General features: G+C 39.9%; 2 protein-coding genes across 2 annotated transcripts; both read right to left on the bottom strand.

The window, feature by feature from the left end:
• Nucleotides 1–2,404: 2,404 nt before the first annotated feature.
• Nucleotides 2,405–4,517, bottom strand: LOC138609340 (uncharacterized). The gene is made up of 5 exons (XM_069681985.1): nt 4,423–4,517; nt 4,261–4,280; nt 4,066–4,171; nt 3,421–3,594; nt 2,405–3,288 (listed from the first exon to the last, which is right to left on the bottom strand). The coding sequence occupies exons 1-5, from the start codon at nt 4,423–4,425 to the stop codon at nt 2,614–2,616; spliced, it is 978 nt and encodes a 325-aa protein (XP_069538086.1). The 5' UTR covers nt 4,426–4,517; the 3' UTR covers nt 2,405–2,613.
• A 698-nt stretch (nt 4,518–5,215) lies between these two features.
• LOC138608906 (uncharacterized) lies at nt 5,216–11,641 on the bottom strand. The gene is made up of 6 exons (XM_069681490.1): nt 11,474–11,641; nt 8,707–8,748; nt 8,516–8,559; nt 8,034–8,413; nt 7,824–7,938; nt 5,216–7,317 (listed from the first exon to the last, which is right to left on the bottom strand). The coding sequence occupies exons 2-6, from the start codon at nt 8,730–8,732 to the stop codon at nt 7,100–7,102; spliced, it is 783 nt and encodes a 260-aa protein (XP_069537591.1). The 5' UTR covers nt 8,733–8,748; nt 11,474–11,641; the 3' UTR covers nt 5,216–7,099.
• Between the last annotated feature and the right edge of the window lie 4,611 nt (nt 11,642–16,252).

The raw sequence follows: 16,252 nt of genomic DNA, 5'->3' as shown, positions 1-16,252 counted from the left end.
TAGACAGAAGCTTAGAGTCTTGGTGGAAATGGGTATCCCATTCATATGACTTAAATTATTTTAACAGCAAGATGTTAACCATCAAAGACTCTCTGGCGCACTGTGACAACCAACCAACCAACCAACCCCATCACAGGTCCTTACAGGCAATGTTTCTGTACACCATCAGGACTTCTCTTAATGGACCACACAGTGCTCAGATACTCTGCTAATGTATAGTCTCTGTTTATGTGCCAAGGTGTAGTTTTTAGTGTGTTTTGGTTTAGAGGTGTGCAGATAAAAAATTGTTGTGTTTTCATGACTTCTGGTCTTCTTTTGAAAAATCATAATGTTGGTTTTGTTTAGGTTAACAGTCAGGTCCCAGGTCTGACAGAACTTGTGCAGCATAGTTAGGTCAAGGATGCTAATTCCATGACCATTCTCTGGCTAAGATGCTTTGATGATTGATTAGACTTCTATAGACCTTTTACAAAAAAAAATTAGCCCCCAGGTCCCTCACATTAATCCCGTGATTTTTTGCCAGAGGGCCAAATCTAAGATGGCTGCTGGCGCCATCTGGAAAAAATTACTTTCGAACCAAAGCACCTAGAATCATGTATGAAGACACATTTTCATATCGGTTGGCCAAGAGAATTCCAATTCTGACATCAGTTTGACATTATGACACCATTTTAACTCAGAAATTCAAAATGGCCACCACCCCGTTGCGGGAAAACTGTATTTTTGTATGGGAAAACACATTTTTCATCAAAAACTGTCCATTAAAGACACCTTCTAAACTATAATTGATCATTTGATAAAGTGTCTTCATCTTGGATTTGGCTGTCTGGCAAAAAATCCCAGGATATTTGTGAAGGACCTGGGGGCTACATTTTTTCAAAAAAGGTCCATTGAAGTCAAATCAATCATCAAAACATCTTAGACGGAGAATGATCACGGAATCGACATTCTTGACCTTGCAGGTTCAGGTATTACTGTAGACCCCATTTAGTTGGAGACAACAACATCATCAGCATACAGGAAACCTTTGACCTCTGTGTCATACAGGGTGAGGCCAGGAGGTGTGGATGAATCAATAAAGTCATTGTTATTGTTATTGTTATTGTTATTGTTAAGGAGGGATACCGCAAATCCTTCCTTCCGGCTGCTGTATGACTCTACATCGAAGCCTATCCACTTGTCCAAGCCTGTCCACTTGTCCACTCACGTATTTGTTATGATACATTCTGAGTAATCTTTTCGTTTTGTCAACCCTACATGGAGCTGTGTCTCTCTCTGAATAAACACAGGAAGTAGCCACTTTGATATTTACTGAAGGGAAGTGAACAGGAATTATCAAACCAAAGATCCAGGCAGATAGGGACCATGGGGAGTGGTCATCACACTGAGTGCTATATCTTTTGACCGTGACTTTTAGCTGAATATGGCCTCAAACTGTAATGTGGGATGCTGATTAACGAAATTCCATTCTTACTGGGCATCTGTATGAATCTATGATCAATTCCACTGATTGATGAGAGTCTTTTCTGCAATATGCAGTTAAAGGTTAACTGTTTTTCAGGACTGGATTTAATGTCTGATTGGCCTTTGCCAACTTTGTGTTGAAACCAAGTTTAAGTTGTTTCAGTTTAACTCTTTTAAAGTCGGGCTGAAACGGCATTTCGAGAGTATCTAGCTTCCGTATCGTGACGTATTTCCGAGTGAAACAGGACGTGCAGGCGGGACATATCATTAGAGGGATTTGATTTGATTGTTGAGAAGTGGGCGTAGACAGACAGTAGCTAGCTAACTGACCAAGCGTTCTTGGTGCTCTGCGGCTAAATGTTGCAGATTGATTGGTTGAAATAGTTTGGTGCTAACTTACGTAAGCACACGTGAAATTTAGTTAAATGAAATTAAAAAATGATCAGATTTTGATATAAGAATACGAAGAAATGGATTTTCTGTTGTTTTTTTTTGTGCCTATATTGTCAAATAGATGCACAATATTACCGGGGATGTGATCTAAAAGGATTAAAATGACATTTTTCATTTCACCTCGACTTTAATGACCGTGTCCAAGACTTTGAACAAGATAGAAAACCTCAGTCCTAAAACATTTTAAAATAGATGAGATGATTGTATTTAAATTTTGAAAAGGTTAACATTCTTGTTACACTTCCATCTCAAACTTAAAAAAGTTAAAAAGGGTTACTTGAGATCTAAGGTAATCAGTTTCATGTCCTCAGCCTTCTTCTGTGGAAGACCGCTGCTGGCTGAACGCTCAGTTTGAGCTGTCACCTCATACATGTAGGCTCATACTGGCAAGGATTCAACTCCTTATGATGTGGATGAGATGATGATGAGATAAGAATAGAAACAAAAAATGAACGTGAGTGTACATCAGCATCATTTTATTGTGAATAATGGGCTAAAATAAAATTTCAAGCATCTTCTGCATGCTGGATAAAAGATGTTGACACACATTTGCCTTTAAAAATAAAACCCATAAAAACATTCTTCACTTTTATTGTTACACTTTTGATATGATATATTGACAGCTCTAATATCTTCACAAAAAAGTAATTAATTAATAAAATAATTAAAAACAGAGAAGATTTTACTGCCAAAGCGTCACATTAGAAGAGATCTGTCCGGTTGCTTGGGGGTGTAGAATTCATCATCCCAGCAGGTAAACCCCATCATGCGCAACAATGTCTTAAGTGTTTTCTTAAGACTCTCTTCAGTCTCCTTCCTTTTCTCTTCTGTGTACGTCTCAGATGTTGGTCGTGCTTGCTCTCTAACTTCCTTCTCATTTTTAAGCAATTTGCTTAAACTTTCAACTTCAGCACAGTTACCATAGGCCCACTCCTTTTTTTTCTCTTCTGTTTCTTTTTCTGTTTTCAAACCGAACATATTCTCACATGATTTACAAGGATCCATTTCTCTATTATGACTCAGGCTAAACGCCTGGCACCTGACCAGCTCTTGGAGTTGCGTGGTTCCATCAAAATATTCTTTAACCTTTCTTGGATAGTAAGTCATCACTGCACCGGCTACATAACTGTCCCAGGTGCTCAGACAGGATGCAGCAACCATGATTCGCCCGGGAACACGGCCAGACGTGGACATGGAGACTCCATAGTACCTGACTGAATCTGGGATCCTTTTGTTCTGAGAGACACAGATGGTGGAGGAGATCAGATCTGTTGCTTCATTTTCCTTCAGTGAACAGATGAGCACCTGCAGCCTGTCTATTATTTTACTTTCCTCCTCTTCCTCCGTCTCTTGTCTGGTCAGGTGTACAATCTGCAAGCAATCACAAATATCAAGATGCAAAAATGACCTGGATTGTGTGTTGAAACAAGATTATGTTAATTAATCCGGAACTTGTTTTAGACAAGAGATAATAATATTATCTGTGATAAAGTGTAATCTTACCATGTCTAGCACACATGACAACGGACTCCGCTTGGGTACTTGGGTCAAATAGAAGTCAAAGGGCTGAGGGTAGACGGTTTGTAACCCTTCCAGTATTTCACCATCACTCACAATTTTATCTTGGGGATATGGTGGGCGGTGGATCTTTCCCAAGAAGAAGATGCTGTGAAGAACCTGCAATGACAATCATTTTCTGTTTGGTGTGAATCTGAAAGGCATGACGAGTACAAAATAATCAGTGACCAGTATTATGACCAACATCAGATAATTAGAAAGGTGCAGAACAGTCCGGCACAAGGTAATTAGTATCAACATGTTTGTGATCCTGGGCCAACATTGCAATCAACAAAGCCTCTGATATCATCACGGTGCTGTCTCCAGGCCTTTTCAGAAGTCTTTTCTGTTTGGCAAAGTTTTTAAATTGAAGTTAGTGCAACTGAGAAACATTCTGAGTAAAACTGAAAAAAAACTTTAACTGCAAACAAATAAGTTATCAATGTGTGTATCAAGGACAGAATATCTTATCTTATCTTATATCCTATCTTATGTTAATTTCCCTATTTATTTTAAATAATGCTTTCAAAACAATTCACACATTTGCCAGTATTAATCAATTTAGGAACAACAAGTCCCTGTTAGACATACCTCATCCAATAACACTGACGGACCACCGGAACTCATGTCCACCATTTTGTTGATAATCAAGAAAGCATTCCTTCTGAAATAGTCCTGTTTCAAAAACTCTTGTGCCCTAAAACAATAAACATGCGTTGTTTTTAGGGAATTAAAAAGTCAAGTGCAGAAATATCAACTTGTGCTTCAGAAAACCAGTTGACTCACCGTCTTTCTATCTGCACAGCCTTGTGATGTGTAGAGAGGGAAAAAAGACATCAGACAAAAATGAAATATTCCAACGACAAGAGAAACAAAAGCAGCTATGTAGAAATTAAACAATAGGATATAAATATTTGGCAAAGAAACAACATAAAGGCAGCTACTCACCATTGTGACAAATGATCAACTAAGGCAGAAATGGGGAAATTAAGCCCTGCCCCCGATCTAAACTACGACTCCTTACATGCACCCACTACTTGACAAAGAAGTTAGCTTCTGTAAATATGGAGTGGTCAAGAGTGACAGGGAAACACATGAAGTGCACAAACACGACTCTCAGATATCTAAACTTGTTTTCCTGCTGTGTACGTGACAGGATGTAGGATGTGTGGAGTAAAAGGGAAGAAACTTCCTGTTCTGCTATAAAGTACATGTTCAATGATTGTTACTAAGCACTGAGACTGTTTACACTTTTTGGAAAGCCACATAGTCATGTTAGAACTAACTCCTGAAGAAAACAACTATAGATGTGGCAGGCAAATTATTTTCCACAGTTCCCTCAGTATTAAAGTGCATTTGTTGCTCCCAATATTTGTGTTGTGTGGCTGAAGGATTTTCACATCAAGAGACCCAGAAGTTTGTCTTTCTGGATTTATTCAGCTAAAATGAATGTACAAATGAAACAGTTTACGCTGAGTGCAGCCTGAAAGTTTCTGAAAAGCTAACACAGATGGCAAATTATAAACTAACTCATGTGTACACTACTACAATGATTATACACACTCTCGTGAATTTTACAATTACAAACAGCTTTGAATTATAGTCAATTAATTTAGTCTACAACACACGTCCTCAAATCTACTTGGTGAGCTTCATGTCAGACTTGCTGAACACAACAGAAAGCTCAATTTTTACAGCTTAATGTTTTACACAGGAAAATGATTTAAGGCAGAGGCAGAAATGGTGCATTCAAAATGTATTTATCACAGTTGAATAGTATACAACAATTTACATATTTGTCTCACATGCATTGATAAATAGTGCAAATGTATAAAATGTGCAGTATGTGACAGTTAAAACTGGTACTTAATGTATATAACTAAGCAATATCACATGAGAAGGAGTGATGTTGTACTGAATATCATTGCGGCTGTGATTCGGTCGTAGGCACAAGGCCACAGATAATCACAGCTGTGATGATATTCAGTACAACATCTTGACCTCGAGTATGATATTCCTTTATACAACAGTTAAACAAGATGAACAACAGATTGTTTTTTACTCAACTAACTCAACTATTTCCACAACTTAACTGAAACTGGACTTTTGTTGCCAAGCAACCCAAACATTCTCATGCACTGTCTACAGGTTTCCACAGATCAGCAACTTTTTATTATGTACATTTATCTGTTTGATTAATTTATAAAGCAACCAGTGAAATAAGAGTCTATACACAGTATATACACAGTATATACGTAAGAGTATATACAAGAGTGATACACAGAGTGGAAAGTCCTTGTGATGTTGTTCTCTATATTGCCACTCTTTGAATTCCTCTTGTCATCAGATTACTTGGTCAGAACAAACTATTGTATAATGTATAATATCAATATAGGACAGTGCCACCGGTAATGTGTAGTCACAGGATACTTTGAGCAAGTTCAGGTTTATTTTACAGCCTTTTGAGCTACGGTCACCCTGCAAAGAGTCCATGACAAAGATGCAACATGAGGTGAAGTCAAGAGACATTTTACACGTGTTTCCAGTGCTTAAATTGTCTTTTATTGATCATGTCTCCCTCTCTCCTGTCCTGACGAACTTTAAACAATATGTGGACTGTGCTACGAGAGGAAACAATATCCTGGACATGCTGTATGGCGACGTGAAGGAGGCATACAGCTCTTCTTCTCTCCCCACTCTTGGAGAATCGGATCACAACCTGACACACCTTGAAACTTCCTACAGGCTACTGGTGAAACAGCAGGCGGCCAGCACAAGGACTATCAAGGTTTGGTCTAAGGACATAGAGGAGGCCCTCCAGGAGTGCTTTAATGTCACAGACTGGGAGCTGTTTCAGGAGGACCACGGAGATGACATTGAAGGTCTCTGTCATTGGACTACAGACTACATCCGTTTCTGTGAGGACACCATTGTCCCATCTAAAAAGGTTTGTTGCTTCCCCAACAAAACACCATGGATCAATAAGGAGATTAAAGGCCCTCTCAACAGCAAGAAGAGGGCCTTTATGGCCAAGGATCGTGAGGCGCTCAGGGCTTTTTAAAAAAAAAATTTTTTTGTTATTTCTTTTTTTTATACTGTATTCACTGACTTGCTATTTTGTCTTGGTAGTGCTGTAACACCTGAATTTCCCACCTGGGGATCAACAAAGGATTATCTTATCTTATTTACTAATTTCACATTTGAAAAGAATGACTACTAAACAAAACAAAACCCAAAATGTAAAAAAAATGGGTTAACAAATTGCTGGTAAGTGTGAGAAAAATATGTATAAAGAAACAAAAAGTATTTCCTCACTCAGAGTTTTGATGAATGGTAAATGGACTGCACTTAAACAGCACCTTTCTTTTCTGACCACTCAGAGTTGTTGTTCACCACGTCAGCATTTACCCATTGACAGTCACCAAATGAATAATAATACAAATACATAATACATATGAAATATATAAAAAGGTAAAGAAAAATTATTGCATAGTGCAACATTTGAATAGAAGTGCACCAGTGTAGTGTAAAGGGCAACAAAAAGAGTTTCAGGCTGTATAAGAGAAGACATAGATAATTGAGGGCTATAGTGAGGAGATGTTTTTGCTTTACTTGTAAAAAATATTCAATATACTGGCTCTGGGATGGCAACCCCATCTGCCTCCTGGGGGCTTTCCTGAAGAGGTCTTTTCTCTCCTGGCCAATCGTCCAAGAGGGCTGGAGCCTGGTTGGGTAGCTCATCTTGTACAGCCAGAGCCAGAATTTTAGAGTTTAAACGTTCAGTCCTCCAACTTTGCTGCAAGTCGTCCTCTCTCTTTCTTCCCCTCTTCTCTCTATCTCCCCCTATTGATAAATGTAAGAGTGCTGAAATATATCATCTTTATGAATGGACTAATGTGCTCTCTCTGGTTCTCGTTAACAGACCTGGAGAATTATGATTAACCCAACAAGAGAATGAGGTCATTCTTCACCAGGCTGAAGATGTGGAAAGATACTGCATACCGGATTTTAAAACAAGGAACTTATTTAAGTCAAGGTAAGTCAGAATGTATGTCATCAGGACACACAAATCTGGGCACAGACTGTGATGAGGTTCAATTTATCTGTGTGTGACATGAGTGTTCTTAAAGTAGAGTCAGTTCAGCACTAATGGGCAACTTTGGAGTGTCACCAGTCATCACTAGGAATTGATCTACTGCAGTGAAAGAGAGGCTGGTACCTTCCTCTCTACATAAGGACATATCGTGTCATGTTACCTAGTTACCTCAAAGTGTAGGAAAATTCATTTACAGTTTCTTTAAAAAGTATGACCTTAACCTTTACCCTGCAGCATAGATAAAGATACCCACCTCTGAAGAGATTTCTTAGGAATCTGGGCTTATGTCTTGTCACCAGTTTATCATGTGCTGTGTCCAAACTCTTCCCCACGGCCCCCTGCTGCAACTTGTCCCAATCCTCATCATTCTACACAGGAGAGAAAGTGTAAAATTGTCAGTGCCACTGGCTGATCAAAAAGAAGAGCCTTGCTTCTTCCCAGCATCTTAACTGTAACTTCTCACCATATCTTTGAAGGCCTCCCCTTTGTAATAGCTCAGGGGTGCTGGATATTCCATTCCCTCCGCACACAGCAGCTCCAGGCTGCCAGCCACCACATGCAGCTCCTCTCCATCAAAGACGTACAGCTTTCTGTCCTCACAGGTCATCAGAACGAGCTGGTCACACGGGCAAGAGGTCCCCTTGACTACACCTATAACCTGCATCCTCACTTCATCAGGAAGGTAGAATGTGTCCCACCCTTTCACCACATCTTCTCTCTCACTGTAAATCGTGTCATGGAGGTCGCAAACCATCCATCTGGCATCAGCTGGATTGTTTAAGGGCAAAGTTTTGCCTCTAAATGCAGACACAAGATCTCTCATCTGTCTCCGGTAATCTTCATCTGGAACACAGGGCAGACAAAAGGAGGAGTTTTACAAACTGTGGCAGATACTTAGTGTAGTAATGGTTTTCAATGTGTGACAATGAGATGTGTGTAGCTAACCTCTTTTTTTGCTTCTTAGCAGGAAAGGACGTACTTCATCTGTCCTGCAAGGTAGAAGAAGTGATTGAGTTTACAAAAACTCTAGCTTGAAGGAGCTAATACTGAAAGCATACATTTACAGGCCCGTTGTTAGAATTCATCATCATTGGTCACTTAAAAGCCCCTGTGAACAAAATAGAAAACTTTCTTACGAGATGTTCATCGGAAAATCCGTCATCCTGTCTCTCTGTCACCTAGAAAACAACATTTGTTTCGTTAAAAGGAGTTCAGTCAGACAACTTACACTTTAGTTTGATTGGTTTACTGCAGCAGCAGAACATAGCTTGTGTTTGCCGTCTAGACTCCGACCTCATCACTCGCAGATTTATTTTACATCCAGAGGTTTGAGGAGTGATGAGATAATATCTTAAACCCCCCAGCTGGAGCCCACAGGCAGATGCTGGGGTGGCAATGGGGCTGAAAGTATTAGTGCAGTACTGGTGCAGGGCAGCAGGGCATTGACAGAGCAGAGAGAGAGACTGGAAATAATCAAGCCAAAAATGCGTGAACAAAAGAGTGTCTCCATGTGAAAGAGATAAACAAGTGCTGTGCTAGAGTGGACAGACATTTTCATGTTGCAGTAAAAGTAATTGTTGGAAAATGTTCAGTAGATTAGACAATTTAAGACGTTTTTGTTTCATTATTAAAGGGGCTATATGTAAGATTTAACATGCATTCATCAATCAAATACCATTTTTTATCGCCCATGTGTGAAGGGATCGTAGAGGAACTTATAAATCGAGACCTTCCCCAACTTCCTCCATTGCCTCTAACAGCCTGTAGGCTCATTTTTATGTAAAGCACTCGGGCCAGTTTTCCCGCGAAGCAAGAGGATATGACATATCTGCGCATTCGCAAGTACCTCTGCCGAGAGCTCAATGTACGCCACTACAGTGAACAGTGTGCAACACGAGACAACGCAAGCTGTGGAATGGAGATGGATGCCAACAAACGACAGCACCCACAACTACACCAACACAAAGTACACACAAGAATAAAAAACAAAATAATAATAACGGCAGGGCATGCGAATCATGGAGACCTTCGATTGCTTTTGGGGATCAAAACAGACCCACAACTTACTGTTGTCATAGAAACAAAACCTGCGTGCAGCGTTCTTTCACCGGGTGCTTCATCCCAGCTCTCTCCCGCTGCCCTGCCCTGCCCTGCGTGGCGAATGTTCGCTAATGCTTGTGATGATTTGCTGGTTCGCTGGCGTAATTTCCCCTTTGGTTACGAAGCACAATGCCGGAGTCATCCAGTGTATTTATGTTAGAGCTAGTTAGCTAACCTTAGCATGCTCGCTAACGTTATGACTTCCAAAATACTATCCGAGTGCGTATGTCAGTGTTGTCAGTCTAGCTTGACAAATAACTTTGCCACCTAACATGATCTTGACTTAGGTATGATGACAAACAGTGTTGATTTTGAACAACATGATGCCGGTCAACATGATACCGGTCAATGAACACTCAGTTCTCGTCAGTGAAAACTTTTCACTGAAAAGTAAACAGGGCCGATGAGTTCCGAGACTGAGCATGCTCAGTTTCGTGTGTCTTCGGCCGGATGCTCGTTCACGCGTGCGAGTGTCCGCGCGAGCGCGTACAAGAAGGTTGAATGCAGTTCCCTCAACGGCCGACCGGGTCGCTAGGAATGAGGTTACATATAGCACTTTTAAGTATTTATAGTAGGACATCCTTTTTTATTGTAGTTTGGACGTTCTGTGGCACACTGACAAGTCTTTTAAATGAAACAGGTCAGCAGTCGCAGATTTACTGAATTCAACAACAAATATCACAAATTAAAAGCAATTTTAAAAGTCATTATGACATAGATTTATAAATGAATTGTGCTTTTTTGATTTAAGGCCCATGTAGAGAAAAACTTGTTTTAGGACAGGTGCGTAGGAGAGGAAAAAAATCGGTCCACCTTGTCCATCTTGCAGAAAATAAATTTTATTTGCTTGCAAGTTTCGGTTTGTGAACAGGGGCTGGCCAACTTGCAGCCAATCAACATGTGTGATCACAATAAGTAACTTTATTTAAAAAAATAAATAATAATAATAAATCACCAACATCAGCCTCGTGACTTAGTAAACAAAACATAAGCAAACATAATGTTAGAAAAAATTATCCATAACAAATGATCAATTCACAAATTCCAAGTTAAAGGAAACCATCAAGGTACCAAAGAGCTACAAATATTCCAACCAGAACAGAAAACATGACAGTAGGTCATGAAACTGAAATACTAAATTAATAATCTTATTTTATACAATAGTATAGTAATTTACAATTAGTCACCCTAGTAGGCTAAAGAAAAGTCCCAAAGAAAATTCAAAAAGCCAAAGAATGAACCTTCGTGGGAGGTCATGTGGATGAAAATAACACAGAAATAAATAATAATAATAAGAAGAAGAATAAAAATAAGAACAATAAATAAAAAACAAAACTAATTGTACATTGTATTGTCAACAAAAAAAGAATCACAGAAAAATGTTTAGGAGCAATTCATAATTTAGTCCTTCCAGTAAGCCTTGTGCTGTTTACGCAGTTTGTCATGGTCACCTCCCTTGAGAGGAAGGAAAGAGTCGCCCTTCCTCTCAGCATTGTAATCACACATGTTGATTTCAGCAATACGCAACAGTAAGTAATCAACAAGTCATCCCGTTTCCTCTGTCAACCCTTTCTCTCTCTAATAACCTTCCTGTTGAAGACTAAAACAACGTCTAAAAATGTTCATCAAAAAAGTTTCAACTAGGCTACGTGAAAAAAACAATGATCTCCTAGATTCCCACAGTTACCCTCGTGTTACTAAATAGTTTCAACACAGATAGCCAACTTAAACCTGAAATAAACAGCTGAAAGATACATCCTTAATTATCAGCGTTAACTAACAAACTGAAACAAGAGTAGTTACCACAGCTGAAGAGTAGACTCAAGCCTCTAAAGTCCTCCAGGAAAACACATCAGTGTCAGACAGGGGGAATTTCCAAAATAATTTCTCTCACCGATCTCTCTCTCCGCCATGCTACCTACAAGTATGTATCGAATGAAGCAAAGTTGTGCATTTCCAAGCATGAGGTGGGACAGTCCGGTATTGTTTTGAACTTAGTGTGTCTGTCGAGATCATGTGTACCCCATAGCCCCGCCCCGAGATGCCGTGCTCATAGAGCAGAGCTACTATGGCGAACGCCAAGGCTCAAAACTAAGTATGGTTTTGAATCATTTGGGTATGGCATTTTCACATGGTTTCCTCATCATGGAATAAGATGGAGAACAGCACCATCTTGTGGCACGTCAATGTTACGGAATCCAACACTAAAAAAATCCAGGTTTTTCAAACAAATTAATAAGTGTATGGTATATGCAAAGAAAATAAATATGGTGGTCTGAATGAAGCCAACTTAAAGTAGCCCCAAACTAATAAATAATGGTCATATCTGCATCTGAAAAGCATCTGCATCTGCATTTATTGAATCATTTGTAGGGAATTGCAAAATGATTAACATCAGTGTAAATGTACCCGTGCTCCCCAAAAAGCACATTTTCAGCCGTTGTTGACTGGATGTTAATTTGGTCAATAAAGGAACAATAAAACCTGAACAGCTGAGCTAAATTTATTGAAGTATTTAATTTAGTAAAAAAAAAAAAAAAATATCACGCAGAGAAACAGAACAGGCGGATAAAACATTAAATCACATCACAGAAGACAGAAAACCACAAGCAGCTGGTGCCATACACTCCCTGCTCCGCCTGTTAACATCAGATCTGGCGGTAATATAGGTAATATTCCATTTAGCATAAAGGTTTGCATTTCATACTGCACCTACACCTCCTTTCTCCTCCTCCTACCTCCTCTTCTTTTTGCAAGACAAATGGAGGGTAACAAGGCTTATAGTTAAAGACAATAGAAATTAGATTAACTGATGATTTATGCATCACAACATGAATTGTGATCACAAGATCATCTTTATCCAGCCTGCGGCCTGGCGACTGAATCACAGCTGTGATGATATCCAGTAAACCACTCCCTCTCATGTGATATTACTTAATTAGATATACAACTGATATTTTCAGTACACTAAATGTAATGTGGAGCCACCCTAACAGTGTCTCGTTCTCCTGAATGATTGGTTAATTAAACTTGCACAGCTTTCCATCACAGTGACATTGCAACTGACATCAGTGCACGTAGTTTGTACGCTTTTAGATGTATAACACTGGAGAAACAACTTAACAAATAAAAGAAATTCAAGAAATTAACCATCCAAGGTCCAGCCGTGTGCCAAACTTTTTAAGATTATTATTGTTGTAAGCTGCTTTTAACAAGGTACAAGGAAAAATATTTTCAGTCCTTTTCTCCTTTTGTTTTCTTGTTGTCTAGAAAATGAAAGCTTACAAGATCCTCTTATTCTTCTCTATTCCTGTTCCTGTTCTCCTATTCCTTGCGAGCTGGACAGGGCGCCCACCAACAGAAGATGGCAAAGGAGATGAGCCTCCTGCAGCAGACGTCTTTTGAGTCTTTTCTAACAACTGAATAAAAGTGTTGGATTAGTAATAAAAATTGCAAAAGGCCATCTGAGCCGTGTTGTTTCAAAACAACAGGGCTTACATTACCGTGTAATGTGAACCAGTCACTCATAATGGGTTCTGTAAAAATAAGACATGAAGGGAAAAGTTTTGAAAAAGGGCAGAAAAGGATTAAAACATCAAAATTTTATTAAAAAATGTATTTATTCAATTTTATTACTTGCCGAGCACCGTGAAAACTTGTAGGAAGTACAGAAAAAAGAAAAAAAAAGGTTAGTGTAAATATACTGTACATGCAAATATTTAATTTACACTTTCACAATTAATATTGGCCACAAACAAAACAAAAAATTCACATTCAGATTTCAGGTACTATAAAATCCATAAGTGCAATTAACCACAATTTAATACATTCATTAGACAAAGCAATAATTGTTGTTAAAATTCAAACAAATAATTAATGATAAACTTGTGTAGGCAGCTTCACTCAGAGACAAAATAAATCCAAAAAACATCCCAAGGATTTATAATAATAATACATAAATTGAGGACTACATACCTCGTTCCACCACCAAGGGAGCTAATTATTAGGGGAACGTCAAAGGTGCCTTCTGGGGGACCGTCTGCTTCCTAACAAACCCAATAACAATGGCACATGAGCTGGACATTATAAAACAGCAGCGACACAATCGTCATGACGGAGACCGTGTATAATTAAAAACAGCATTAAGGATGAGAACTTACTCGGTATAAACCGTGAAAGGATGCCAAACAAAGGAGAAACTGAGCAGCACAGATGCCACGCCAAACCAGAGGAGACAACAGCTGAGCAGTACAGGCGGTGAAGGGGCACATAGGTGGAGATTACACAGCTTAATTGCTCACCACATGAATCATACATGATTTTTATATAATAAATGACATAAACTGTACAATAAGAAAGGTTTAGGTTCATAATGCCTTTGAAACCATTGTATTCATTCACAAATGTTAACAGGTTGGCATAATAATTGCAAACAGCAAGTCACTCATTCTCGAGAAGGAGCACCAACTTCTGGATGGGCCTTTCAAGGACAGAAGGTTTGAGAGGGCCATCTGATTTCCCTGGTGGTTTCCGATCTCCAACTTGTACCTTGACCTTACGAACTAGGTCATCACTTCCTTGAATGGTTTCAACCACTCGTCCCAACTGCCACTGGTTTCTGGGAAGAGTGTCGTCCTTGATGATGACAATGTCATTTACTTTAAGGTTGCGCTGAGGCCACATGCCACTTCAGCCGTGTAGAAATCTTCAAGAGGTATTCCCTCTTCCAACAACTCCAGAACTGTTCAATCAAATATTGCACTCGTCGCCACCATTTTGTTGCATACATATCTTCCTTTACAAATTTTCCAGGAGGTAGAAGAGCAACTTTTGACTTCATCAGAATGAGATGGTTGGGCGTCAAAGGCTCTATTGATTTGGGATCATTTATTCCATCTGTATTTAGCGGATGGCTGTTAACAATGGCCATAGCTTCATTGAAAGTTCGAAGTGAAGCGTCATCAAGTCTACCCGCACAGAGAGAGAGTGGCAATTCAACACGTTTCACACAGTCCAGATTTGGCATTCCCAGACGCCACCGGCATGACTTGCTGCAGGGGCATTAAAGATGAACTTACATTGTTTATCAGCCAGGTAATCTTCAGTTGGTGTCACACTGCTTGAGTGCCTCTCTGAGCTCATTTCTCATGATCACAATGGAGATGACGTACGGTTCCTCTGAGGCTAACGAAGCACCATAAAGCATTGATAAATGTGTCTGTTGACAGATCTTCAAGCATTTCGGTGTGAACAGCTCGGGCAGAGAGGCAAGTTAGGATCAATCCATACCTCTTGTATTCCTTGCGTGCTCTCTTGATGATGAACAGGCAAAACACATCCGTTGACTCATTCCCTTGGGAGCTCAGCCATTCGTTGCTCCTCTGCTGGGTGCTGGAGTTTCCTAAACCTCACACAGTTGTATATCAGCTTGGTGACAGATTTTCTCCCACCGATGAGCCAAAACCTGTTGGCTCTGAGCTTCATTTGAGTTTGAATTCCGCCTTGATGACAAATTCTGTCATGGTAATGTGACAGAATGAGCTTGGTAATGTGAGAGTTTCTCAAAAGAATGACAGGGTGTTTTAGTTCTTGGCTGAGGGATAATTGCTTTAACCTCCCACCAATCTGAAGGAGTCCCTTATCCACAGTAGGGTCAAGGCAGAAAAGAGGACTGGAACTAAGAAGACTGCCTCCTCTTTCAAGCGTTTTCATCTCTTGGAAAAAATCTTGCTGCTGGGCGAGCTTGATGACCACCTCAGCTGCTCTCTCTTGTTCTTAGGAGCCACATCCAAAGGCAAATTACATAGAATTTCAAAAATCGTCAGAAACGTCAAAACAAGTAACATGCATTCTTTAACTCTCCGCCTCTTGTAGGAGGCAGACTTTAGTTATAGGCCTGTCAAGACAGCTGGTCTTGGTCTTGATACGCACTCGACAGACCAGGCCTTTTCCATCTGGAAACGTTTGCATGATTTTTCCCATCATCCAAGAGTTTCGAGGAGCTGAGTCATCGACCACAAGCACTATGTTTCCTAAAACAAAGTTGCGCCTTACCCCTGACCACTTCTTACGCTCCTGTAGCTGAGGTAAGTACTCCTCGACCCACCATTTCTAAAACAGGTCAGACATATACTTAACCTGCCTCCATCTACAAAGAGCATAAACATCGTCCTTCTGAAACTCTCTAGGTGGCAAACATGGTGTGGTCATTCAAAGTAGAATTCAGAACTTTTTGCACAGACCTTATCAATTTTTCCCATGTTTCTCCATGATGTGAACCAGCTGGGGGGTTAAAGGTCCACTTGATCCCCTTTTGAAGGAGGGTTTCATTGATCTGAGCATGATTCCACTTCTCGGTGGTGTGTCTCAGCTCACGCTCAGCTCCAACATAATGTATCCCATTATCGGAGTGCATTTCCAAGAGACCCTGGCAAAAGGCAAGTCTGCCATCTGTTGGTTTCCTGGAGCTGCATACAACCTACGGCAGACCACACACTCGGACAAAGTTCTCCTTATAGCCGAGCCAACACCAGGAATCCAGTATTTCTGGCGCAGTCTAGCAAGCATGTGGTTACGACCACT

This window comes from Semicossyphus pulcher, unplaced genomic scaffold (genome assembly GCF_022749685.1).
Source record: "Semicossyphus pulcher isolate SPU_LCO1_2020_fin unplaced genomic scaffold, fSemPul1.0.p SCAF_5, whole genome shotgun sequence".
Lineage (NCBI taxonomy): Eukaryota > Metazoa > Chordata > Actinopteri > Labriformes > Labridae > Semicossyphus > Semicossyphus pulcher.
This window is presented reverse-complemented; position numbering and strand designations above follow the sequence as displayed.

What these genes read in the sequence shown, in the direction of transcription:
- LOC138609340 (XM_069681985.1), bottom strand. An exon ending in GCTGTGCAGATAGAAAGACG is followed by an intron (nt 4,172 to 4,260) that starts GTGAGTCAACTG and finishes TTATTGTTTTAG; the next exon opens with GGCACAAGAGTTTTTGAAAC. An exon ending in TGTCATGTGTGCTAGACATG is followed by an intron (nt 3,289 to 3,420) that starts GTAAGATTACAC and finishes GATTGCTTGCAG; the next exon opens with ATTGTACACCTGACCAGACA.
- LOC138608906 (XM_069681490.1), bottom strand. Translation starts at nt 8,732, where the DNA reads ATGACGGATTTTCCGATGAACATCTC. An exon ending in GCTAAGAAGCAAAAAAAGAG is followed by an intron (nt 8,414 to 8,515) that starts GTTAGCTACACA and finishes CCTGTGTTCCAG; the next exon opens with ATGAAGATTACCGGAGACAG. An exon ending in CCTAAGAAATCTCTTCAGAG is followed by an intron (nt 7,318 to 7,823) that starts GTGGGTATCTTT and finishes ATTTATCAATAG; the next exon opens with GGGGAGATAGAGAGAAGAGG.